Source organism: Hydra vulgaris, chromosome 12, assembly GCF_038396675.1.
Source record: "Hydra vulgaris chromosome 12, alternate assembly HydraT2T_AEP".
Classification (NCBI taxonomy): domain Eukaryota; kingdom Metazoa; phylum Cnidaria; class Hydrozoa; order Anthoathecata; family Hydridae; genus Hydra; species Hydra vulgaris.
In genome coordinates this window covers 24,927,172-24,955,123 of record NC_088931.1, presented here as the reverse complement: position 1 = coordinate 24,955,123, position 27,952 = coordinate 24,927,172, and the positions used below count along the sequence as shown (strand labels likewise).

General features: G+C 28.5%; 1 protein-coding gene across 1 annotated transcript; it reads right to left on the bottom strand.

The window, feature by feature from the left end:
• Positions 1-26,230: 26,230 nt before the first annotated feature.
• On the bottom strand, positions 26,231-27,143 carry LOC100201189 (thioredoxin domain-containing protein 9). The gene has a single exon (XM_065812665.1). It carries the CDS (start codon positions 27,097-27,099, stop codon positions 26,455-26,457), a length of 645 nt encoding a protein of 214 aa, XP_065668737.1. The 5' UTR covers positions 27,100-27,143; the 3' UTR covers positions 26,231-26,454.
• Positions 27,144-27,952: the final 809 nt, after the last annotated feature.

Below are 27,952 nucleotides of genomic sequence, written 5' to 3'. Positions count from 1 at the left end.
TTGTCAATTGGATTATAATAAAGATTTGTCAATGGGAACATAATGTTTAACAAATTAATAAACGACTTTTAAATTATGTAAACAATGAATACGTGTTTTGCGGTAAAAAAAATTGTTTTTTGCGGCATTTTAATAGAAAAGTTTAAAAATTTTTAGAAGTTATTTTTTATTAAATAAAGTAATTTATGTGATTTATAATGTAAGCATGGGTAATTGCAATACTTTTGATGAAGAAGAAGCAGCAATTACCGCTTTATCTCAAAAGTATAAAAAAAAATGAAGCTAATTCTGCGCAGGAGGCCTTGCAAAAAAATCCGAAAAAACTTTATCAGTTTATGCTGCCTCCAAAAAGTAATATACTAGAACAAATAATTAGTTCAAAAAACAACAAAACGGAGAAAGTCGGAAGGAAACTGGTCCAAAAAATGTGTTAACTGAATTTGATGAAGAACAATTGGTTAAATTTTTTTTTTTTTTTGTTTGTTGCGGAAACGTTGCAGTGGATGCTTTTAACAGCTCTTTAAATTAAGCTTCGGCGTCCCGGTGCAAAAAAGTAACGTTACGTGACATTACGTGACAGCAACTTTTGTCCCGATTGACCAAGACGTTACCGCACTTTAAAAAAAAATTGTCTCTATTGAAACGTTACGTTCACCGCACTCTAAAATTTGATGCGGACATGAACAAAGACGAACCAAGAATAACGTGACAAACCGTGACATTTCGGGACTTAACGTGATTCTCGGTTTATAATTTACTAAGAATAACGTGACAAACCGTGATGTTCCGGGACAAACCATTACTTATTGGTTTTCTACATTTATAAGCGCCTTTTATGACTTAAAGTCACTATTCAGAGCTTTTATAGGTTAATGGGGCTCGTCTAAACCGACAAGCCCGGTCAAAAACTAAGAAAACTCAGTTAAAATCTTATGGGCCATTGATGAACATGATGCACCAAATCAGAGAAGGTAAAAAATTTAGGTTAACCCCTCAGTCCACTCTTAGGACCGAAGCTAAACTTTTTGACTTTAGCAAAGCAGGTCATTAAAAAAATAATAAAACGCCATTGATTGTTTTTTCAAACAACTATAACGCCATCTGTTGATTAAGTTTCTTTGTAATAAAAAAAAACGAAAGTTCCAAAAATATTTAAAAAATTCCGATTTTTTATTATTTTTATTTTATATTTTATTACTTTAATTTATAAAATAACATTTTTGGAAAAGTGCGGTAACGTAACGGAACGTCACGTTATGTCACGGTATTAAACAAAAAGAACTGGTGCAGTGCAGTGAACCGGGACGTGCAGTTTCAACCGTTACCGCACCAACCTCGTCCCGATTGAACCAAGACGTTACCACACTTTAAATTTTTTGTCCCTATTCATTTTTACCGTTACATTCCTACCGGGATAACATGATTCCCGGTTCATTTCGGGAATAACGTTCCGGGACGCCGAAGCTTAAATTTTACTATAATATATTGAGTTATTATTAGTAGTAAAAGTTAAAAATATATTTTGGTCTACTTTTTTTTATTGTTTTTATACATGTTTACGTTTACAGAAGTTTATTCCTACTTATTTTATTTACTGTTCTTATTCTTTTTACTTTTTAATTTATATGTTGGTTTACTCATGTATAAAACTCTGATGAGAAGATCCTCTTGATCTTTCTTCAGACACAGATTATTTTTCTTGTAATTTTGTAAAAGTTTATTATTTTTTTATCTTATTTTTGTTAAATGCTTATTTAAGGTTCTGACGACAAGATCTTTGCGATCTTCTTTCAGATACTTTGTTTATATTTGTCATATTTTCTATCATTGTAAGTTTATATCATTATTTTTATTATTGGTTATTTAAAGCTGTACAACGATTAACAAATGTAAACCAAAAAAAAAAAATTAAAAAAAAATAATAATAATTTCATCAAAAAATAACTTACTATCAAAATTTATAACAATATAAGTTTTACTACCTTTTGTAAACAAGAGAGTGTATATTTTCCATAAATACAACTTCGAAACATAATTATATTTTTAACAAAACTTTTAATTCGAGAACAAATTTTTATTTAATTTAAGCTATTACAATTTATATATTGAAAAAACTTATTTTCTCACATTTTAGAGGGTCATGACTATATCTGTAATTTCAGAGTTAATAGTAAGTTATAGTAATAAGTGTGATTCACACATTTTAGAGGTCGATTCTTTCTTCTTTTTTTTTTTTTTTTTCATTCACTTTTACACATTTCAGTAAACTGTTTTACAATAAAAAAAAGTTAAAAACAAAAATGTTTACACAATAAGATCAATCGGGTCATGTCATCGAGAACCACTCTTAAATAGAAAACCTCATTAAGCTCCGACACATACATAAGTACATGAAATAATAAAGTAACTTATTAAATGTTAAAAATACAAAAGTATATCATCAAGAGACAAAATGATTTCTTAAGGCTTATTCTTAAATGAGAGATTATTCAACATTGTTCAAAATTAACATTATTCAAGTGAAAAATTAAAATGTTTTCAAACAATTTTATTCCAAAGAGAAGCTTCATTATTCTATTCTGTGTCTTAGAATCATTTTATTTTTGTCCACATTTTTGAGTTTTTTAGACAAAACGATTTAAAATATAAAAACTTTTTTTAACATATAAAAACATTTTTATAACTAATGTTTTCTCCGCAACTTCTTTACTAATAACTTAGGTTTCAATACAGTAGAAAAACATTATTCTGAGGTACATAACACTATCAATAACTCAATTTTTTTCAAAAAGTTGAGATAGAACAAGGTAGTTCAAACGTCGCGATATGCTTGAATCTAAATACAAACTAATGTTTGTATTTGAATACTAACTAATGCATGTATCTCACAGCTCAATAAAAAATCCTGAGATTTATTATACTTCATTTTTGGACTAACAAAAATCATTAAATCCTTTTTAAATTAAAATAAAAAGTTACAAAATGTTTACTGAAATCTTTAAAAATAGTCGTTGTTTCGTTTATGTAGACGGACGGAGTATATATATTTGATGGAGTATATGATTATAGACGGAGTATATATTATTGCCTAATCACTTTTATTCAATTTAAGTCAAACCTAAACCTCTAAAAAAATTAGAATATGAAATAAGAATCCGAAAAGTCTAAAAAATAGCTTAAACACTGCGCACGTGTGTTGTAAGAATTGCCATTTGGCGACGGGATGTCGGAACAATAAGCACACTCTTTTTTTGCTGAATAGATTAAAAAGTTTTAATAAATTAAAACTGAATCCGGCGCTAAAAAAGTAAACGAACCGTCAAAAAAAAATCGACTCGTTTAAGATGACTCATAGGTTAAAAAAAATATATATGCGTTTGATTGATAGTTGTTTCCATTGAATTTTCAAATTAAAAAGTTTTAAAAAATCAAGCCTTTAGCAAACTAAGTAAAAACTTTAAGAAAACTAAGTAAAATATAAAAGGTTCTTACTCCTAAAATACACATCAAATGAACTTAAAAGTTTCATATCTTTATGATGCTAATACAGACCTATAAGCAGAATCTTTTACTAGCCATGGCGCTGTGGCAGCGCACTTGCCTTATAAATAAAGGATCTGTGAGTTTCTGAGCAAGTTTCGAGACATCGGTTAGGAAGAAGGCGTGAACTTCCTATTAAATACACTTACGCGGTGCTCTGTGATAAGACCGTAAGGACTTCCTTGGGACACCTAAATAAAATTAAAAAAAAAAAATTATCTACCAAAAATAGCAGATAAAGAAAAAATCAAAGAACGAAAACTTTTTTTTCTTTAAGGAAAAGCATTTAAAGCTTAAGATATTATCCTGAGTAGTTCCACTTTTGTCCTCTTGTACTGTACTGGCACAGCTCCTCAAGTAATTTTTAAGGAGCACACCCTGAAAATTTCAAGTTAATTGCTTTTATATCTTTTTTTAAAAAAATAGGGGAACACGGGGCAAGATGGCGAACGTTTTGAAAAGCCTGAGTTATTGTAAAACTATCAGTCATGAAACAGTAATGCTTTGTCAGCGTGTTCATGATACCATAATAACTCATTGCCTGCGTTGATTTTTAATTAGCAAGTTGAAAAAATTAAAATAAAATTTAAAATAATAAGTTCATAAATTTGTTATCTGGTCACGTGACCGGGGCAAGATGACTTATTTTGCAAATTCTGCCTCCAATTTTATAAAAATTTAAAAAATACTTACTACTCTAACTAAAGTAACACAAAATAAACACGCTTCACAAAAAAATATTTCTAAAAAAGTTTCACCTGAACGACACCATTCATTTTGAATAACCGGAAGCAAGGTATTTTTTTAGCTCAAAAAGTAAACTTATGCGCATAAAATTGCGTTAATAAAATTTTAAAAAACCAATTGGCGTTTTAAAATACAAGATGGAAATATAGTTTCGTTTTCACCCATTTTTAAGTTTTTTTGTTAAGTTTTTTTTTTTTTTTTTTAATTTTATTTTGCCGTATAATACTATTTACAATGAGAAAAATCGTTTACATATATAATAAATGGCCGGAGCAAGAAGAAGACATACTTATCACCGAGCCCCCGTTAACACCGGTCTTATCACCGAGCCCCGTTAACATTGAAGCCGTCAGTTAATATTACAATTTAAAAACTTTAAACATAAAAGTATATATATATACATATATATATATATATATATATATATATATATATATATATATATATATATATATATATATATATATATATATATATATATATATATATATATTTCTACAAAGATATTATAAAACTTATAATAAGATATTAAAATAGCATAAGTTTTCATTAACAACATATTTAAATGAAAAATAAAAGTCAGAAGATCAAAAAAAAATAAGTTATGACTTTTTCACAAAAAAAAACAAACAAAAAAAGTAGATGAAAACCTATTCAGTTTATATATTTTTTTATTATTTTATAATCAAATTTTAAAATAAATATTTTAGATCAAAATTTTTTCCTAATAAGAAACGTTTACATACTATTTTGAATTGTTCAAAAGATATGTTTTAAAGAATGTTATTTTTATTAATTTTTTGAAAAAATTCATTCCATAGAAATGCTCCACGATATTGAATTTGGAATGAACTGAGTTTGAAATAGAATCTTTATATAGAAATTTTAGTAAAGTAAGAGTAAAATATATTAGGCGACAACCATGTTTAGATTTAAACATGAACAGCATAACTTGATATATGTTAAGTTTATAAACAATGAGTGCATTAAGTTCCATTAAAAAAGGCTCTCCATGAGCAGTTCTCTTAACGCCAAAAATAATTTTGCATGCAATTTTTTGTTTACTATAAATATTTTTAAGCTTTCCATAGTTGCTACTTCCCCATGCAATATTGCAATAGGATAGATAACTATGGATAAATGAAAAATGGATGAAAGGATGGATCCCTGGGGAACACCACGAGTTGTTTTATCAAAAGTCATCTTTCCCCATTCGCCATCTTACCCCGTGTTCCCCTACTGTAAAATCGGTAAAGTTTGGTCACTTAAGCTTTGAACATTTATTTATCACGCATAAATAAAAAAATTTCAATTTTTTTTCGTGAAAAATACAGAAAATTATATTGATAACTGATATTGTAAAAATAAAAAAATGAAAAATAAAAACTAGTACTCAATATTTTTGGGGCACCAAAGAAAACAAGAAAATGCACATAAAAAAGGTCTTTTTAAATATAAGTAGTAGTATTTTTTACTTTTATTGTAATTAGTCAACTATTTTATTACTTCGGCCTTTATCATATTTGCTACGTTAATGGGTAATAAAATCAAAAATATATTTATCAATTAATTTAAATGAGTTTTTTCAATTAATAAAAAAACACTACTTTGCTTTAAATGAGCTTCGTATGTTTATTGGCAATTCTTGCGCGTATAGTTGACCATAGTAGAACAGCAAGATCCACACAACCATTTGTCACAGAATTCGCAACGCATCCATAATTGTCGTTGAGCTGTATTTTTATCTAAAAAAAAATGTCACAAGCTTGACATTTTTTAGAACTCAAAGAAACGTCAGTTAATTTTGAAATTATGAACAAGTTTTGATTCAAATAAAATACCATGTTGCGTATCAATTATAAAAATGTCAAAATTTGCTAATAAATTTACTGATAACATACCGGTGTAGCAGTCTAAAGTTTCTCCCGTCAATAAATACTCCCGGAGTGTTTATTTTCTAGGAAATATGTACTCCAGGAGTATTTATATCCTAGAAAATAATTACTCACGAGAGTATTTGTTTCCTAGGATATAAATACTCCTCCAGGATATAAGTACTCCCCCAAAGTTGAACTTGTAAATTAAACTCCCCCAAAGTTGAATCTGAAAATTAAACTCCCCAAAAGTTGAGTTTGAAAAGTAAAACCTGCAAAAGATTTTGTGATAAATTGCATCTTTTCCACGGTGCGAAGCCATTGCTTTTGCTTTAGAATTTTCGCTAAGACCAAAATGAATGTCAGATATTATCTTTTGCTGATGATCTTTACAACCAATGACTAACTTTTTGCTACGGTATAATAATTGTCCAAATAAAATGCTAAAATTCTTGCAAGCTTTTTGAAAATTAGATTTTTTTCCATTATCAGCCTTAAGGTGGTACATATCTCAAAAAGTTCAAAATTTAAATTATCAATTTTTCTGGTCAATTTGACATTGCTGATTCTGAAAATAAGATCAAAATTAGATCTTATACTTATATACTACTTATATCTTATACTTATATACTTATATACTAAGTGTATCTTTTTATTTTATTTTTTATTTTAGGTGCCCCAAGAAGTCTTTACGGTCTTGTCACAGAACACCGCGAAAGTACATTTAACCAGAAAGTTCACGCCTAATTCCTTGCCATGGCGCGAAAATTTGTCAAGAGCTTGTTTCGAACCTAGATTTCCTGCTTAAAAAGCAAGTGCTCTAATATCTATATATATATATATATTTTTTTTTTTTTGTCTTCAAATAAGTATTTACAATTTTATAAAGTTACATTATCTCAGGTAAGATTAATTTATGTTTTACAATATATAAGTTTTACAATTGTTTGAGTTTATATACATTTAAAATTTTAAATATAATTTTTTGATAGTTTTCGGTTTTATAATTTTTTTTTTTTTTTTGATTTTATATTTTTTGCGTTTGCGGCACAAGACGTGTAAGACATTCTTTTTTTGAGAATAACTTTATTTACAATAAAAATGGAAATAAATATTAAAAATATAGAAAAAATTATCACAAGCAAACTAGAAGAACAAAAAAAAAAGTATACTAGCAGAAACGGAGAGATTACTCAAAGATCATGAAAAAAACTTCACTACAATAAAAAGTTCGAACTTCAAAATAACAACAGCAAGGTTAGACAAAATGGACGCTGAAATAAACAATAACAAGTTAAATATCAGAAGAGTTGAAAATGAAGTTGACGAAATAAAAGTCAGCTTAAATTTCCAAGAAGAAAAAGCTAGGGATGAATTTATTCATATAAAAACAAAATATGATAATGAAATTTTGATGTTGAAAAAAAAATCTATTGACTTAGAGAATCGTTTGAGACGTAATAACTTACGTATCGATAGCATAAAAGATAACCCTGAAGAAAACTGGAGTGATTGTGAAAAGGCTGTAAAAGACATCTTTAAAACAAAACTAAATATATTAAGTGAAGTAGTGGTGGAACGAGCGCACCGAGTCGGTGCAGTTAAAGATAATAAAACACCAAGATCAATCGTTTTAAAGCTTTTGAATTATCTTGATAAAAATAAAATATTAAGCTCAGTAAATAAACTTAAAGGAACCGGCATTTATATTAATGAAGATTTTGCAAAAGAAACGATGTTAGAAAGAAAGAAGCTTTGGGAAGAAGTTAAACGGTTACGAAACGAAGGTAAATTTGCTGTTATTAAATTTGATAAAATTTATTGTAGAGATTTTAGAAAGTAAACGCGCGAAGTTTTATTAGGCGAAGCGCTATTTTAATGATTTTAAATAATGACTAACTTAACAATAGACCTTTATCGCGGTTGCGAAATGCATCTTGGGTAATCAGTAATCAAACAAACTTTAAATTTATGCCGTAACTGCGATTTTTTAACATTTTTATTTTTATTTCAAAAACAAATTATTATTTAATAAAAGTAGTTTTTTCAAATAATATTTGTTATTTAAAAATAAAGCCATATATATAACACCATTAATTGAGTTTATTATATATATAAAACCAAAGTGTTTTATATATAATAAACTCAATTAATGTCGAAATAACACTTCTTCCTTTTTATTTCTGTCAAAAAACTTATAATCTTTAACCTTATTAAAAAGAAGGAAAATGGTCCTTTTGCGTCCAAATTTAATGAGCTTAATTTCAAAACTGTTTCATTGTTATAAAACTGAATTAAAATTTCTTAAAACAAACTAACAAATAGATATGGATGCAACGCAAACTGGCGATGAAAAAGTTGAAACTCTTGAGAACTTTATGGAAATGTCAAGCGGAGAACAGTTTTATCTCCAATAGCGCGGTTTAACATCTTCTCGAAATCATAGCTCCCTTGCTGCCAAAGCTTTAATGGCATATGAGCAGAAAATTGAAGTTGTTAAAAGTGCCAAAAAATATTTGCAAAAAAATTAACACTGACTACACAATTCTTTTGAAATCTTTTAAAAGAGATTTTGATCCGTTGAAGCCCATTGACTTTATTGATATAAAACAATAGCCTGTTACAAATATTTGCTTTTATCTTAGAAAGCAAAGCCTTTGAAACTATTTATATTGGTCACTACAAACTGAAAAAAGTGTATTTATACTTTGGAACTATAAATAAGTTTTTCGCCGACGGATCGACGTAGTGTGACTGATAGATTTCTTGATATGCTTACGTTTAATGCCCTTTAACAACAAGAATTAGAAATAGCTACAAGAAACCAATAACACTCAAAGCAATGGTGGGAACAACGCAGAGGACGAAAAACATCATTCTGCTTTTATTCTGTTCACAAAACGGTTACATCTTTTTTAGCAAACCGCAAAAAAGACGTTAAATGCAGAGTTACGCCACTTCTTAAGGCTATTGCCGAAACTGTTGAATTGAAAAATGTAGCATCTATCAAATGGGGTAAAGAAGTTAAGAAAAACGCAGCTAAAGCATTTATGCCAACTGAGAAGGTAAAATATCAAAATCCGAAGTTAATAATTTGTTATTAATTTCTTGCATAAACCACTCCCATATCTTGGTGCTTTTCCGGACATTTTTTAATGTCAGTGTTGCCTGAGAGCTTGTGTAGAATATAAATGCCCCTTCAATATTTGTGATGAAGAAATAAATATTTCACGGAAGAAAAATGATGTCTTGGAGATGGTTGACAACAAAGTCATGTTAAAAAAAATCACAAATACTACACCCAAATAATTGGCCAAATGGCAATCACTGGTTATAACTCAAAATATTTTGTAGTCTATACAAAGAAAGATGTTCTAGTAAACTAAATCACGTTTGATGAAGATCATCAACAAAGAGTGCTTCCATGTTTAATTCTGCTTTTTAAAATTTATGTGCAACGTTACCTGCTTGGATTTATACATTTACATACATGTCCATTGTGTGACAAGCCATGCTTAAATGAAAATGAATTTGATACTGAAAAGATAACAGTATTGAATGCAATATTTGCAGTCTCTGGTTTCATTGGGAATGCTGTAGAATCAATATTTATATATATATATATATATATATATATATATATATATATATATATATATATATATATATATATATATATATACATATATATATATATATATATATATATAAATATATATATATAAATATAAATATAAATATATATATATATATATATTTATATATATATATATATATATACATATATATATATATATATATATATATATATATATATATATATATATATATATATATATATATATTATGATATGTGTATTCTATAAATTCTCAATGTTTTAAAAAAAATGAGCAATAATAAATGAATTAACAAAAACACAAACATATATATATATGTTTACATATACATACATATATTACATGTACATACTTCTGTAAAAATTTTTATTTAACAAAAAAAGAAGATATTGCTTATGTTTTCAATTATTTAAACAACTTATGCTTTGTTTTTATCAAATAATATTATTACAGTATGAAATAATCTATCACGTAAGGGCAACAATGTGACTGGCATTTCATTTTTTAATATGCGAAAGTTTTTCATACGCCCTATAACTTGCTCAACATAAATTCTAACATTTGCAATTTCTGAGGTTTTCCGTACATCATATTATGTCATCTGAAAAATTGTGTACAAATTACCAGTGTAAAATGTTACACTGGTAATTTGCTAGAGGATCTTTAATTTTGAAAACTGCATTAGAAGATCTTTATTTTTGAATCTGCAATAACTATATCACCAGGTTGTAAGTATTTCAAAAATCGGCAATTTTTAACTTTGAAAACATCACTAGCTCTGTCAGCAATTAGACAAAAAAGAAACTGCACCATTGGACATTATTCTAACTAAATCTTTCACAGTATAATGGTGTTTATAATTTGACAAACAAGCTGCAGCTATCTCCAAACTAAACGGTGTTTCAATAAAGAGTTCAGAACAATAAATTATTACAGAGAATTCTGAATAGCACTTCCTGAACATGGTTGGTAAATTTCTATTTATAATATTTCTGTTTGGAAAAGGTATAATCCATTTTAACTCAAGAAAATAGTTTTATCCATGTTACAAATACTGAACAGACTACAAAAGTAGAAACCATAAAACAATGAGCAAGATCTTCAGTTAAAAGCATAAATATGTATATGCATCATTACAAGAAGAAATCCTTGCTGCAATGTTTGAGATTTTAATGATACTGTTTTTAAATCTCTTGGTGAAGTCTTTAGTTGTATTTTTCTTACCCTTCCAGTAGTGCATTACATTTCCTTTCCTCTGCAAATAAGAAAACAGCATTTTAAAGATATTTGAATTTGCTAGGCCAGTAAGAAACTAAACATCAGAATCTCTAGTTAAATTAGCAAAAATCATTGATCCTCGTATTGGTTCATTACACCAAATAGATGTATCATAACTTTCACTTTATATAGTTAAATTTGCGGAGAAACTGTTTGAATCTGATTCCACAATAAGATCCAATTTTTTAAGTTTTCTTCTATTTGTAGAAGATTCCTCATATGTATTACGAATAATCAAAACAAAGTTGGAATTGGTGAAGCAAAAGTAGGTTATATAAACTCAAAATGATTAGAGCAAACCACTTTATTATCATAAACTGTAAAATTTAATAAACCTTTTCCAACTTGATTTACCCACTGATTTCTTTTTTCAGAGTCTTTAGGAAAATAATGAAATTTTAGCTTTGTTACTTGACTCCATGGATCACCAAAGGTATTAAAAAATCCTCAAAAAAACAATAAAAACTTTATATTAAATACTTAAAAAATAGAAATGAGGCAAACCTAAATGTTTACAAACAATATAAAAACTTGTTTGAAAAAATTAAAAAATATTCAAAGAAAAACTATTATTCAAATAAAATAAAAACACAAATGGTGATATTAAGAAAACTTGGGATATCATGAAAGAAATAATTGGGATAAAAACCTGCAAAATAAATAGTTTACCTGCTCAAATTGTCATAGATAATAAAGAGTATGACAATAATAATGCAATTTCAGAAAAATTTAATAGTTTTTTTGTCAACATAGGCCCAAATCTAGCTTCAAAAGTCAATTGTCCAAACAACTCATTTGAAACTTATCTAACTAGTGTCAACAACGAATTAATATTTAAAGAACTAAAAATTGATGAACTCGAAAATGCAATAAACTCTCTTAAAACAAACAAGTCTCCAGGTATAGATGACATTTGCAGTAATATCGTCGCCAATGTCTTTTCGGAGATACGCAAACCTATTTTCGAAATATTTAAGTCATCAATTATAACAGGAACTGTACCAGATAAATTAAAAGTAGCTAAAATTGTACCTATTTTTAAAACCGGTGAAACATTTCTAATAAACAATTACAGACCAATCTCAATACTTCCAACCTTTTCTAAAATACTAATAATAAGAATAATCTACAATAGATTATATGAATACCTAATTCAAAACAAGTTCATAAATAAAAAACAATTCGGCTTTCAAGCACACAGCAACACAGCAATTTTAGATTTAGTTAATAGCATAAGTGATTCTTTTAATGAAAAGCAATTTGTATTAGGAACTTTTATAGACCTATCCAAAGCATTTGACACAATAATTCATGATATCTTACTAAAAAAAATGGAAAAATACGGAATAAAAAATACTAGCCTAGATTGGTTTATCTGTGCAACAGAAAACAGTGTGTTATTTCGAACGATAATAAATATTCTAATTTACTAAAAATAAAATGCGGAGTTCCCCAAGGTTCCATTCTTGGTCCTCTTTTATTTTTAATTTATATTAACGATCTTCCACAATCACTAAAAAAACTCGATGCAATAATGTTTGCTGATGACACAAATTTATTTTGTTCATCAGCATCAATTGAAAATCTCTTTTTAAATCTGCAAATGATGATCTTGAGAGTCTAAACATTTGGTTTAAAGTAAATAAATTATCTTTAAATCAAGAAAAAACAAAATACATCTTGTGTGATTCTAACCAGCAAAAAAACAAAATACCAAGCATGCTACCATTACTAAAAATTGAACCGAAAACTTTACATTGCCCATAAAAAAAACAAAATTTTCGAGATTTTCAATTGTATACCGTGGCCTTTATTTATACAACAAAACAATACCTCAAAATATAGAACTTACTAAATTGGATAATCTTATTGCCCTGAAGAAAAAACTAAAAGATCTCATAATTAGCAATACCAATTTTATCGATATGTATTAAATATAAAAGAACAATTAATATAATAAAATGTAAAAAGAACAATTTAAGCTATGAAAATAAATTAAATAGAAATAAAACATAAATTTAAAAAAAAAAAAAAAAAAATTGTTAGCAACTATACTAAGTAAAATATTACTGAACAGTAGACCTCAAAAAAATAATGTGTGTATTTACTCTTTAAATTTTTAGTTTATTTTGAATTTTAAAGTTCTCGATGAAAAGACTTTGCTTAGTCTTCTGCGAGTTTCCTATATATATATATATATATATATATATATATATATATATATATATATATATATATATATATATATATATATATATATATATATATATATATATATATATATATATATATATATATATATATATATATATATATATATATATATATATATATGTGAGTTTGACAAATATGCTGAGAACCAAGCAGAAATTTGTCAGATAGATTATGCCATTTATAATGTAAATTTGAAAATTCTTCTTATTCAAGATACAATAATCATTGAAGTACTTTGCAACCCTGAAAACACATATTACTTGCAGTTAATGTACTATGAGATAATTGCACTGTTAAAGTCGAAGAGAGTAGAAAAGGTATCAACATTAAATAGCACTGGAAGTAATTTTGAGGGCATAGATTTTCATTTTATGGACTTTTTTTTTTTTTTTTTAATATTTAAATGACTTTGTTATCCACATTTTTTATACATCAATATTTGAACCTAATTTTGAAGGAGGAAGAAATTGCGGAATGCTCTAAATTTAAATTAACATAAGGAATGGGGCCGATATTGAAGGGAATCCAATCTGTTTTGCAGTCATGTAGATTACAACATCAAGCTTGTCATAGTTGCTTCTTCGTTGGAAATCATGTTCACAAAATGTTAAAGGTTTACGCTTTTATATCGAAATCTTTATTTTTAGGAAATAAAACATTTTTTTCTTCTGTATTTTATGGTTTAGTCATCTCTGCGTTAACTATTTTAATTATTATTTTAAATTAATATTTCTGATCTACTATAATATCTATATATATAATAACGTATACATATTCATATATACATATATAAAAACAAAAACAAAAAATTTTTTTTTTGTGTTTTTCAGTTTTATATTTTTTTTGTGTTTTTTTTTTTGATTTTATATTTTTTTGTGTTTTTCGGTTTTATATTTTTTTGTGTTTTTTCTTTTATGTTTAGCCACTGTGCGCAAAGATGTCGTAAAGTAACTAAGGTTTTTTATTAAATTTTTATTTGAAGATTTGGTTAACATTTGTTAAGAGTATTTTGAAAGAGAAAGGTTTTGTTAAAAATAATAATTAAAGAAATTACAAGCAATTACAAATTACAAATTACAAACACCACTTTACAAAAGCTACATATAACACTTATATGTTGAAATCATATATCATAAAATAATGGCTGGCAGAGATTGTCTAATCATAAATAACAATAATTTTGTTGTAAAAAAAAGCTTTGTAGGGAACAGGAGGTCTTTACTAAACATTTAAAACTGAACTTTGAGCCCTTGTTAAGATTTAGCTCATATATTTAGTTTTAGTTTCCCGTTCTCTACTTGGCAAAATACATTATTAATGCAAAAAAGTTGACAGAAAATGTTATGTATCTACAGAAAATGTTATACCTTGTATCTTTTTTTTTTTTTCTTTTATTACAAAAAAATAGATATTTACAATTTTTTCTTTAAAATTACATTAACTCAGGTTCTCTATAGTTTTACAATTTATAGTTTCTACAAATGTTCGTAAATATATACATTTTCTATTTTTTATTTATTTTATTATATGTTTTTTGTATTTTATATTTTTTTGTGTTTTTTGATTTTATATTTTTTGTGTTTTTTGGTTTTATGTTTTTTTGTGTTTTTTATTTTCTTGTCTTTGTGCGGAAAGAAATCGAGAGTTTAGATTAGGTTATAAAAAGGACTAATTCTAAAATAGGTTGAAGAAAGGTTCATAAGGAAAAAAAGATTTATATCAAAACAAATTAAAAAGAATTACAGGACTTATACACAAACATTACGAACACTATAGATAAACACTTATGTGTTTATCTATAGTGTTGGGCTGGCATTAAATAATATTTCATAAAATAAGGGCTGGCAGTGATTTTCTAATCATATATAATAATAATTTTGTTGTATAACATAGAAAAAATTGCAGAGGGAATGAAATCTTTACTAAACATATACGAGCCGTTGTTTTATTTTAGCTCATATGTTTAGTTTCAGATTTCCATTCTCTTCTTGACAGAAAACATTTTTAATACAAAAATACTCACAGAAAATGTCGGCGGTGTTTCTACAGACATGATAATTATATTTTAGGGTAATAATATTCCTGATTATTAGCCTGATCACTGCCATTGGATCAATTTTTATGTTACTAAACATGCGGTGGCATCTACTGTTCCATATTGCACTCATGATGGTTTGAGTGAGTGTCAACAGCAGCTGCAAAGCGGGGTTTTTCTCCGATAAATTCGCTGTTTCAATCGAGAAAATCGAATTTATCGGAGAAAAATTGTTTCGGGATGTCAAGGAGTTATATACATATTTAAAATACTCCCAAATTTCAACAGAAGGAGGACAGTAGGCAAAGATATGGATGTTGTCCTCGATTTTACCACAAGTTTTGCATTTGTTATTTTTGACGATCTGTTGCCTTGTGCTTTTGGCTAGCAAAGCCGCAGAAGGTAAATTGTTGTGTAAAAAACTAAAGAGGATGTTTTGAGTCGGTCCGCATGCGTGAGAGGTGAAGTTTTTTTTTCATATTATGTATCTAAGTTACGTATCTCATACTACGTTATATATTTCATACTACGTTAAGTACTCATACGACTACGAAAAAAAACAGATACTGAAACTTTTTAGTCTTGCTTGTGGTTTTTGTTTTTGTTTTATTGGATTTATTAGTGGAAAATAATTTATTGCACTGAAGTGATACTAACTTCAATCACTTTTGTTCGCGTTGTGGTTTTGGGTTTTAGTTTATTTTTTGTAATGGCTAAAAGTTATGCCAGCGTAGTTGCACCTGTTACTGGAGTTGAAAGCGATAGAATTAACCTTGAGATTTTTAAACCCACGTCTTCTAACGACAACTACCCAGTACTGATTTGCAGATATGGTGATTTGAATTGCAGTGTCGAAGATTTCTTGGATGCTATTGCGATGAAAAACCTTTTATGTTACGTCTGGGGTATAACCAGGCATTAGAGCAATCGATACTTCGAGTTTGTAGTCAACACTCCAAACAAAGTTTCCGAATTTCTTGAAACCGAATTAACAATCAAAAATGTGTCTCTATCAATAACACAAAATTTCATCCGTTATGTTCACATTCTGGTCCAAAATATACCTATAGGTCTCTTAGTCAGTGGTGAATCCACAGCGATCACAGCTTTAGGAAAACACGTAGCAAATGGAAGAGGAATTTTCGAGTCTTACAGTTGTCAAAAAGTAAGGTCCACGGCGAGTTTATATTTACTGGCAATGTAATAATTATAATAAATAATTGGAAAAATCCTCATATAAACCCATTGCCTCGTTATCAAAATGTAGATGGCTATACATTGAGGTATAAACACAACAGGCAACCTCAATCCTTTTCAAAACCTGAAAATCCAGCCGCACCGATAAACCATGATGCTTCAGAAAAAATGTCTTTAGAACCAAACGAGTCAACACCTGAGGTATAACCACTGTCAAGCCCAAAAACAGAAATGCTGAATACTACCATTGAAATTAAGAAAAATAAAGATCCCATAGAAATCGAACAGCCAAAAGTATGTAGTAAGGAGACAAAAATATCGAAGAGCCAAGAATAAGACAAATAATACGTTTAACCCAAAAAAGAGAAAAAATAATACGTTTAATCCAAAAATGAAGTATCATGCGAAGGAGAAACTGAAATAAATAAAGATAACAAAGAGGAATCTCTCGAAAAAGCAATAAGATAACAAAAGACAGTATTGACGACGATCAAATCAAATCAAATCAAATTTATTCTGAATAAAGATCTTACATCAAGGATATTTACAAATAGTAATGATACTAATCTCAAGTAAACACCTATAATCTCAAGTAAACACTTATAATCTCAAGTAAACACCTATAATCTCAAGTAAACACCTATAATCTCAAGTAAACACCTATAATGGCGAAATCAGAAAGTAAAATGTAGACTCGATAGAACCTACTGCCCTGATAAAATCGTCAAAAAGCAACATACACCTAAATTCTCACCAACCCTTTTTCCGACCACGAGTTTCTAACAACAACCGTCAATTTTAGTAAAGCTAGGAGAGGACCAGGATACTGGAAATTAAATTGTTCCCTTTTGGAAATAGAGGTGCATAGGCAGAAAATTAAGCTCTTAATTCAGGATTGGCAATTTAAAAAACGGTCCTATAAGTCAATTTAAAAAACGGTCAACAATTTAAAACGGTAATTAAAATAAAAAACGGTAATTAAAATAAAAAACGGTCAACAATTTAAAAAACGGTCGTATAAGTCAATTTTAAAATGGTGGGTCTACTGGAAACTTTTTATTAGGGCTGAATTACAACATATATCGATACAGGAAAATGCAAAAAAAAACAAAAAAACATCAAAAGGATTGAAAACGAAACCCAACGGGAGCGACAAAACGCTAACCCGAATTTAGATAATCGAAGTATAACGCGATGCTCTTTTCTTTCTCCAGTTTCCCAGAGCGTTTAATTGCACAAAACAAAAACTAATCGAAGGAGAAAAACCTTCAAAATTTTTGTATAATTTGGAAAAAGTTCAACAGCGGAACAAGTTAATTACCGAAATTCGCAAGAATGAGGCACATTGACGAGTGAACTTGGTGAAGTACTAAGCTCCCTAGTTTCATATTATAAAAACATTTACACCAAAATTAGTTTATGCAAAGACAGCCAAAATTATGTCTTGTCACACATCATTAAACGTTTAAGTGATGATGAAAATCAAATTTTAAATACCCGCCTAACCAACGCGGAACTGAAATAAGCCCTTTTTAAATTTGAAAACGGAAAACCTCCGAGCTATGACGGACTTCCAGCTGAGTTTTTCTAAAACTTTTTGGCACACTCTAGAAAAAGATTTTGAAGAACTTGTCTACGAAATACTTTCGTAGAAAAAAATACCAGCCACTCCATAAAAAAATCAATTATTTCACTGATTCCCAAACAAGGAGATCTTACCGAATGCAAAAACTGGAGGCCCATATCCTTAATCGGCGCTGATTACAAAATAATCACAAAAGCGTTGGCCCTAAGACTTGCAAAAGTGATGGGGAAAATTATAGAACCAAATCAAACTTGCGGAATCCCAGGTAGAACAATATTCTCAAATTTACATTTAGTCTGTGATCTTATAGATTACGCGGAATTTAAAAATCTACCTAGTTTTGTTTTGTCAATAGATCAAGAAAAGGCGTTTAATAAAGTCGATCGTGCGTTTCTGCTTCAGATTCTCCGAAAATTAAATCTCGGAGAAAATTTCGTATCTTTTATTAACACCTTTTATTCAGAAGTTTCAGCATCTGTTCTGAATTGTGGTTTCCTTTCGGTCTCCTTTCCTACGGAAAAGGGAGTTAGACAGGGCAACCCCCTCTCTCTTACTGTATGTTTTTGTCGAAGCTCTCGCTTTGGTGGTCAGAGAAAACAGCAGAATATCGGGCTTCTCATTACCAGGTAAACCGAAACCCCTCAAATTACGGCAGTACGCAGACAATTCGAACTTTTTTGCCAGGAACGTAAAATCAGTCCACTTTTTTTTCGAAAAAACTAAACTGTTTGAAAAAGCAAGTGGTTCAGTGATCAATGCCTCAAAAACCAAGGGTCTTGCTCTTGGGGGTTTTGATCCTAAAATGTACCCAGAATTGGACGACATAGAAAGGAACAATAACACCGGTTTCAAAATATTAGGTGTTACTTTTTACACCAGATTGAGCGATACTACCAATTTCAACTGGCTTGTAACTCTAAACAAAATAGAGAAAAAACTCAAGTTTCTGGGACTACGTACTTTGTCACTTAGGGGGAAGACTATGTTGATAAATTCGTTAGCAATGTCAAAAGTGTGGTTTCTGGCAAAAGTTCTGTCCGTTCCCGAATGGGTGATAGAACTTCTACACAGAGCTATTTTCGAAAATCTGTGGCAAAAGACCAATTTCAATCCGGTCAAAAGAGAGACACTTTTTTTACCTGTCAAAAGTGGGGGTCTCGGAATTCTATCACCAAAGGAGCAAAGTCTTGCACTTCGCCTCAAAACACACTTTCAACAGAAAGAATGCAAAGAGAACAAAATTATTACTACTTTTCAAGGTATTGGTTGGTTAGTTCACTTATAAAATTTACGAACCAAAACCAAAGCTGGAACATTTTAAAGCAATTTTCCAAAACACTGAGACAACAAAACGTCTCAGTACTACAAAACAACAATAGAAACATTAGGCAAAAACGGGTCCTTTTTAACATTCCCCTAAAAACAAAAAAAAACTTTTACGTAGAAGTGGAAAAAAACAAAAAGACAGTCGTGCCAATAGAACTTTTCTGGAACAGTTCAACAAAAACAACAATGCTGTGGACCCAAATTTGGAAAAAAAAACTTCACCTCCCACGCATGCAAACCGACTCAAAATATCCACTTTCGTTTTTTACACAACAGTCTACGTTCTGCGGCCTTGCTAGCCAAAAGCACAAGGCAATAGATAGTCAAAAATAACAAATGCAAAACTTGTGGTAAAATCGAGGACAACATCCATATCTCTGCTTACTGTCCTCCCTCTGTTAAAATTTAGGAGTATTTTAAATATGCATATAACTCCTTTTCATTCCAGAACAATTTTTCTCCGATAAATTCGATTTTCTCAATCGAGACTGCGAATTTATCAGAGAAAAATCACCACTTCGCAGCTGCTGTTGACACTCACTCAAACAATAATGAGTGCAATATGGAACAGTAAATGCCACCACTTGTTTAGTAACATAAAAATTGATCCAATGGCTGTGATCAGGGTAGTAATCAGGAGCATTAGAAATATTATTAGTTTAAAATATAATTACCATGTCCATAGAAACACTATGGACATTTTCTGTCAACTTTTTTGTATTATTAATGGATTTTGCCGAGTAGAGAACGGGAAACTAAAACTAAATATATGAGCTAAATCTTAACACTGGCTCAAAATTCAGTTTTAAATGTTTAGTAAAGACCTCCTGTTCCCTACAAAGCTTTATTTTTTTGCAACAAAAATATTATTATTTATGATTAGACAATCACTGCCAGCCATTATTTTATTGCATATGATTTCAACATATAAGTGTTATATGCAGCTTTTGTAAAGTGGTGTTTGTGTCTTGTAATTTCTTTAATTAATATTTTTAACAAAATCTTTCTCTTTCAAATAAAAATTCAATAAAAAACCTTAGTTTACGACATCCTTCAGCACAGTGGCTAAACAAAAAAGAAAAAACACAAAAAATTATAAAACTGAAAAACACAAAAAAATATAAAATCAAAAAAAAAAAAAAGATAAAAAATAAAACCGAAAACTATCAAAAAATTATATTTAAAATTATAAATGTATATAAACTCAAACAATTGTAAAACTTATATATTGTAAAACATAAATTAATCTTACCTGAGATAATGTAACTTTATAAAATTGTAAATACTTATTATAAAGAAAAAAAAAAAAATTAGTTCTCATTATTAAATAAAACCAATTTTTTTTACTTATAATGAGCTTAACTAGCAGAAAACTGAAATCAAAAGCAAGAATAATAAAATTTTATTGTAACAAATTCACTCAAAATTAATTTAGGTCCCATGCTACAACAAAAGAAACAACCGAAATAAGTATATCTGCATCAGCTAAAAAAATAAAATATGACGAATTCAATTATGAACTAGATACAAATTGCAGTCAAGGTATTAAATGCTATGTTTTTTTTAACACTCAAATTTTTAAAGACATTGTCGATAAAGTTGGTTTATGTCCAATACGCCTCAACCAATATCTTTAAAATGTTACAACGTTACAAATGAAAAAATCCACAGATCTTATGTTTCAGAGTCTGAAAAATCAATGAAAAGGCAGCAGAAGAATGTTCAGTAAATTATAGTTCTTTATAAAAAATGTTACTGGAAGTTTTGATGGATCATGGTAGCATCGTGGATTGAGCTCCATGAATGGAGTCGTTACTGCTATTTCAAATGGTAAATGAATAGGTATTGAGACATTAACAAAAATTTGTAAACAGTGCCAATATTGGAAATGCAAAAAAGGCACTTCTGAATATTACTGTTGGAAAGCAGAACACAACTGCTTTATTTATCATAAAGGAAGCTCTTGTTCAATGGAAATTGCTGGTATACTTAAAATCTTTCAAAGATCCATTACTACAAGAGAACTTAGATATTTATTTTATCTGGGTGATGGCGACAGTAAATCATTTCTTGAAGTTGTTATAAATAACCCTTATCCTGGATTAACAATAAAAAAACAAGAATGTGTTGGCCATGTCCAGAAAAGAATGGGAACATGTTTACGTGCGATAAAAGTTTCTATCAAAGGAAAAATACTTTCTGACAGAAAAATAATATCAGGAAAAAATTGTCTTACTAATCCAGTCATAAACACACTTGAAAACTACTATGGTTGTGCTAATAGAGATAATAAAGGAAACTTATATAGCATGAAAAAGACAACAGCTGTAATTATTTATCACGGTTCAGAAAATGCTTCGCCTTAAGAACGTCATAAGTATTGTCCATTCAATTCATGGTGTAAATAGAAGACTGCCATTGAAAATAAAAATAATCAATATAAAAGTAAAGTCAATATTCCTGCTGCTATTGCAGATGAAATCAAAAATATTTTTAAAGATTTAGGCAATGATACTTTACTTGAAGCTTGTCTTACTGGTGAAACACGAAAACTAATATAACAAGAAAAATGTTTTATATTATATAGTGCTACGTTTTTTAATTTTTGTTGTCTTATATTTACGGTATAGACTAAGGGGCATTGTGATAAGACCAATTATGTCTTCTTCTTGTCCCTGCTACTTGTATTTATATTATGCTTTACGACTTTAATAAATTTATATTGCAAAAAAACATTAAAAAAACATTAATGAAGCTTTGCAGAGTTTAATATAGAAATGCTGCCCCAAAAGAGGTTTTTGTAGGAAATTTATTAATTGATATAGCTGTAACATCTGCAGTGCTATGTTTTGAAGGTGGTTATGGTTTGTTAAGTGTTTATCATAGCTTTGGTTTGCAACCTTGTCATTTTTGTATATACGGTTTACATAAATATGATATAGGGTGCATAAAAAGTTCTAAAAAAAAATCAAGTGATATTGTTAAAAAACGAAGAAAAAAGCTCAGAGCAATAAAAAAGAGTTTTGATGATTAAAATATTGCTACAGAAGGTGAAATGTATGCTTATGGAACTTTTTAGACTTTATAGCAATTGTTTAGATAAGTTTTTATTCTTTTAATGAGTTTTTCTCAGATTTACATTTTTTTAACTTTGATTCTAAATAACTTATATTCTGTTTTGTCAAATTTATTTAAATTTTCAGGATTCATTCTTTACATAGAAGTCTATGTTCTGAACTAAAAAAATATCATTTTATTTTTACTTATTTTTATATGCATTTTTGTACTTCTTTTTGGGGAAATTTACCCAAATTATTGTAATTGAGCAAGTTAAAGTTATACTTTGGATTTATTAACATTTTTTTAGTTCAGAACATGAATTGCATTATTAATTAGTTAGCAAAGTTTGATGTAAATATCTTTTTGCAATAAAAAGATATATTGGAACTAAAAATTTGCATAATTAGGGTATTTGCATAATTATTTTGAAGAATAATTTTTATTTTTATTTTTTCTTAATTTTTTTTATTTGTAATTTTATTTTTGTCAAAATAAATCAAAATGACATAACTAAGAACCAACATTTTATGATATAATTTTTTGAGGTATGTACCATCTTAATTTCTAGAGAATAAACTTTTTCCTTAAGGTATTTTTCAATTGCTACAAAATCAATATGTCGAGCCATTTTTTATTCTAAAAATGTTGAAAATTTACTTTCAATATTGAAAAAACAAATTTACGATACAGCGATGCATCGCGATGTCCTAAACTGTTTTTTCAGCATTTGATATACTAAATTCACTTGGTTTTTAATAAGTTTAAGAACATAACTGTAACTTAATACTGCTCAGTTTACCATAAAACAGAATTTTCAAAGGTAAAATCAATTATCATTAAAAGATTGCTTTTCTAATTTAATTTAAAAGATAAAAAGTACTCTCATTGGGAGTACTTATTTACTAAAGGGAGTATTTATTTACTAGCCTAAAATGACTGGAGGAGTATTTTTTGACTAGGAAGTAAGTATTCTGGAAGTATTTATTTACAGGGAGTTATTTTAAGCTGCTCCACCGGTAAATTTTACATTCACTTATCAACATTTCACAATACTACTGCTAATTGTCTTCTTCGTTGTTTATCTGTGAATGACCGAAGTTAGAGTATTTCAAAGTTTCACAAATTCTTATAAAAAAAAAGTAGAAACAAAAGAACTTCGCAACTTCTTTTTGTAGTCGTGCAACTTTTGAAGTATAGAGTTAATAGGATTTCAAACAAAAAAGTTTACCTACAACATGTTTAAACTTTTTTTCTGCTTTTATTATAATTATATCAAAATAATGCTAGTTTGTATTTGTTTTGCTATTAATTCTTTCTTTTATACTTTTAACTGTTTATTTTAACGAATCATATATTAGTTTATATACTTTTATTTATAAAATGAAATTCTAATTTAGTTTGTGACCGATATATTACCTGATGATCAGATTCCGCACACAATCGGAACATATAATTATGCTTTTTAATGTGGTATAATATTTAATTAAAACTAGACGTGGCTACCATATGGACCATATATATATAAAAAAAAAATTTTATTTTTTTATTTAGGTGCACCAGTCCTTACGGTCTTATCACAGAGTACCGCAGAAGAGCATTTAATCGGAAGTTCACGCGTCCTTCCTAACCGATGTCGCAAAACTTGCCCAGGTGGTGTTCGAACCCGGGACCTTTGCTTCTAAGGTAAGTGTGCTACCACTGTGCCACGGATGCTGGTAATAACACATGATCTTACTGCATAGCATTACTGCAAAATTCTCATTGCATAATAACTCATTGCATTACTGTAATAACTTACTCAATAACTTATTGCTTTACTGTAAAATTCTATTCAAATTTTAAATTATAAAAATAGTAAATTGTGATTCTATTTGCAAGAATATTCTATTATATCACGTCTACTACTAAGGTTTTCTACAACTATTACTATTGCTATTTACTACTTACTATTAAGGTTTTGCCAGCAATTTCAGAAGAGCAGCTCGCATTGTAAAATAGTCTCTTAGCAGTATTATTACCATTGGTATTACTATTGGTATTACCACTTACTTGTTTTGGTTTCTCGACGATTAACTCTAGCTGCTCACGAAAATGTTTTTGTACCAAGGTCTTTCTTTTGTACCAAGGTCTTTTTCTCTTTCTTTTGTCGTTTTTATTCTTCACAATCTGTCTTTCGAAATATGCTGACCATGTTTCGAAAGACAGGTTGTAGGAAATATGTAATATCATTTCCATACACCGAATCAAGGCATGTAATGTTGACAGTTCGTATTGATACGAACTTTCATTTTCAGGACTAGTAAACACTATTTTCAGGCCGTAGTCAAATCGTTCATTTCAGTTTCTTCTCCTACTAAAGGTAATGGCTGAAGATATACTTTAAAGATATGCTCGAATCGAATTTCCTTAACTAATGAGGAATTTTTTCTTTTTATACTGGTCTCTGACAAATCTTCATTAGGCACGGACGGTCTTCCACGTTTTTCAAATGATGTAGATGGCGTGGGGTCTGTTATTGCGTTTTTCGATTTCGGTAAAAATGCACTATATTCAGAATCTAACCAATTACTGTTGTTAGATAAAAATGCTTCCACTTTCGATGACGCCTTGGTCCATTGTTTATTAAACAACGGAGTAATGTGCTTTTGAATATCACTAACGATGAAACACAAGCTATCCTGAGAAACTTGATAATTTTGTTTTAAAACTATTGATAATAATTTTAAAAGAAAACTATCAAGTTAACCTTCCTCCATCAATATAAGAAAGGAACAGTTTACTTTTCGAACACATAAAAGTTGTCAGTTTAAAAGGTAACCGAAATATTTGATTTCCACTGTAAATTTGTTGTAGTGATATAAATTTTTTAACCCTTTATATATTATCTTTTAAATGATGCAGTGTTCAAAAATTGCAGATATCATTTTCACCACAAAATGCAAAAATAATAGAATGCATGTCCATCAAAATTAATTTTCAATAAAAAATTGACAAAAAAACTGACGCAAAACCATTGTTAAAAACATATATAGTCTGAAACCACGATAAAAAGCGGTTTTCTGTTTTCTTACTTATATCACTTTTTTTATCTATAATTTTGGAAAACTCACGTATCCGCACCTGATTTTTAATAGATCACTTTTATAGACACCTAAGCTACAAATCAATTATAAAAATGATGCGTAGGGAAGCGTGGGTGACTGCCAAAAATATCGGTGAACTTTAAGATTTTCAATTTTCTAGCTCATTTTATAAATCAATTAATTATTAGTAAACAAAACCATATGATTAAAAATATGAATTTCAAAAATGTAAAACACTTTATGCTTATTCATAAAAAGTTTTATAGAAAATACCTTTCGAAGTGATGAAGCAAATAAGTTTGAATTGAACGTTAACAAAAATATGAAACAATAGGGCTTCAAAAGTTATCTTTTTACTTAATATTAGCTGAAATTCCTACTTTATAGTAAAGATTAACTATTAAACAATTAAAAAAAATTAAAATATAATTTCAGTAGTGAAATGGAAATTTGAACTAAAAACATTTAGTTTTTGTTGCCTCTTAAAAAAATTTAAAAAAAGAATGATGCATATATGGTCAATTTAAAACTGGCATATATGGTCAATTTAAAACTGGCATACATAACCCACATTAAAATTTCTTATCTGGCTCATATAATAAAAACACTTCATTACATCAATGTAAAAGCAATTTAATCCGTTGTTCGGGTATGGAAACTTAGATTACATAAATAGTTCCAATTAGCATCTTCTTTTAAAATAAATAAGAAAAAACTATTATACAGCAAATGAAAAAATTATTATAATTATAGAGCAACTCTGACTTTCATTGTCTCATTATAGAGCAACTCTGACGTGCAACTTTCATTGTCTTTAAACAAACATCAATATTAATAAGAAAAAACTTCAAATTCTGTTACTCTAGCAACTTCAATTCTATTGATTAAAAACAAAAGTTAATAATCATCATCATCGCTTTCACCATTATTTCCTCGCACATTTTTTTTTTCATCAGGGTATCCTAAAATTCTAGACTGAGTCTTCGGTTTTCCTGATGGTTTGTCGCCATTATAATCAATCATTTCTGATAAGCTCAATCTCCATTCAAGCATTTCAGTAGGGAAATCATCTATTCCACTTAAATCATCAAAACCCACAATATAATCTTTAGTCTTGCTGTCCTTTATACATGCTAATGTAGGAAGAACTTTTATTTTAAGTCTTTGTGCCAACCATAAACATTTTTCAGCATCAATCTTAACAAAACGAGTTTCGATATGCTTTCTTGCAATGATATCAAGGTGCTTATCCATAATTTTACACCTAAATGTACTTTCTCTGTAAAAATGACAAACGAAACGCTCACTTTTCTTTTGTTCATCAAAGAATTCTTTTTCATCTTTTAATTCTTGGTATTCTCCATGACCTATTTGCTTCCATTCTTCTTTACGTAAAGCCAATTTTTTCATTGCATTTACTCTATCCTGTCGAATTCTTTTCAAATCATCATCATCTAGATTTTCCAAGCGATTCAGTTCTGCATCTACTACGCTCTCAACAACATGAGCAGCTTGTATTACTTGTTGTTCAACAACATTCATTTTAATATTTGCTAAACAGTGTAGAAAGTATTTATTTAAAAGAACTTGTATTATCTTATTAGGTTTTTAAAAAAACACAAAATAATATATATGTATACATATATATATTTTTATAATGTATATATATAAAAAAAAAAAAAAAACTATGCTAATAAGTCCTGGTGTAATGAGAAAACAAATACTATATGATACAACCAATAGGAGGTAATCCACTGGTATTAAGGGTTGTAGGTATCACAGAATATTGAAATTAAAACAAGTTAGATTATTTGAAAAAATACAATATTTTCAAATAATCTAACACTATATATATTAATACTGAACTATTTTGTAAACAAATTATATTAATATATATATATATATATATATATATATATATATATATATATATATATATATATATATATATATATATATATATATATATATATATATATATATATAGAGAGAGAGAGAGAGAGAGAGAGAGAGAGAGAGAGAGAGTGAGAGAGAAGAGAGAGAGAGAGAGTGAGAGAGAAGAGAGAGAGAGAGAGAGAGAGAGAGAGAGAGAGAGAGAGAGAGAGAGATACACTCTTGCTTGGTTATCTTTAATTTTTACCATAATATGTAAACTTTATATAAAAAAAAATTAATATAGATGACTGGAAAGTTTAAACAAAACTTTTTCCAGTCATCTAAACTAAAACCCTCAGTTAAAGAAGCAGCACTCCTTGCATGTTCTACTTATTTGTCAGTCAATACAGCAGCACTCCTGCGTGTTTACCTATTTGTCAGTTGATGTATGTAAACAGTAAAAAAATATAAATAAAAACATTCAGAATGCTTTTTTTTATTAAAAAATTACAAACATTCC

What these genes read in the sequence shown, in the direction of transcription:
- LOC100201189 (XM_065812665.1), bottom strand. Translation starts at nt 27,099, where the DNA reads ATGAATGTTGTTGAACAACAAGTAATACAAGCTGCTCATGTTGTTGAG.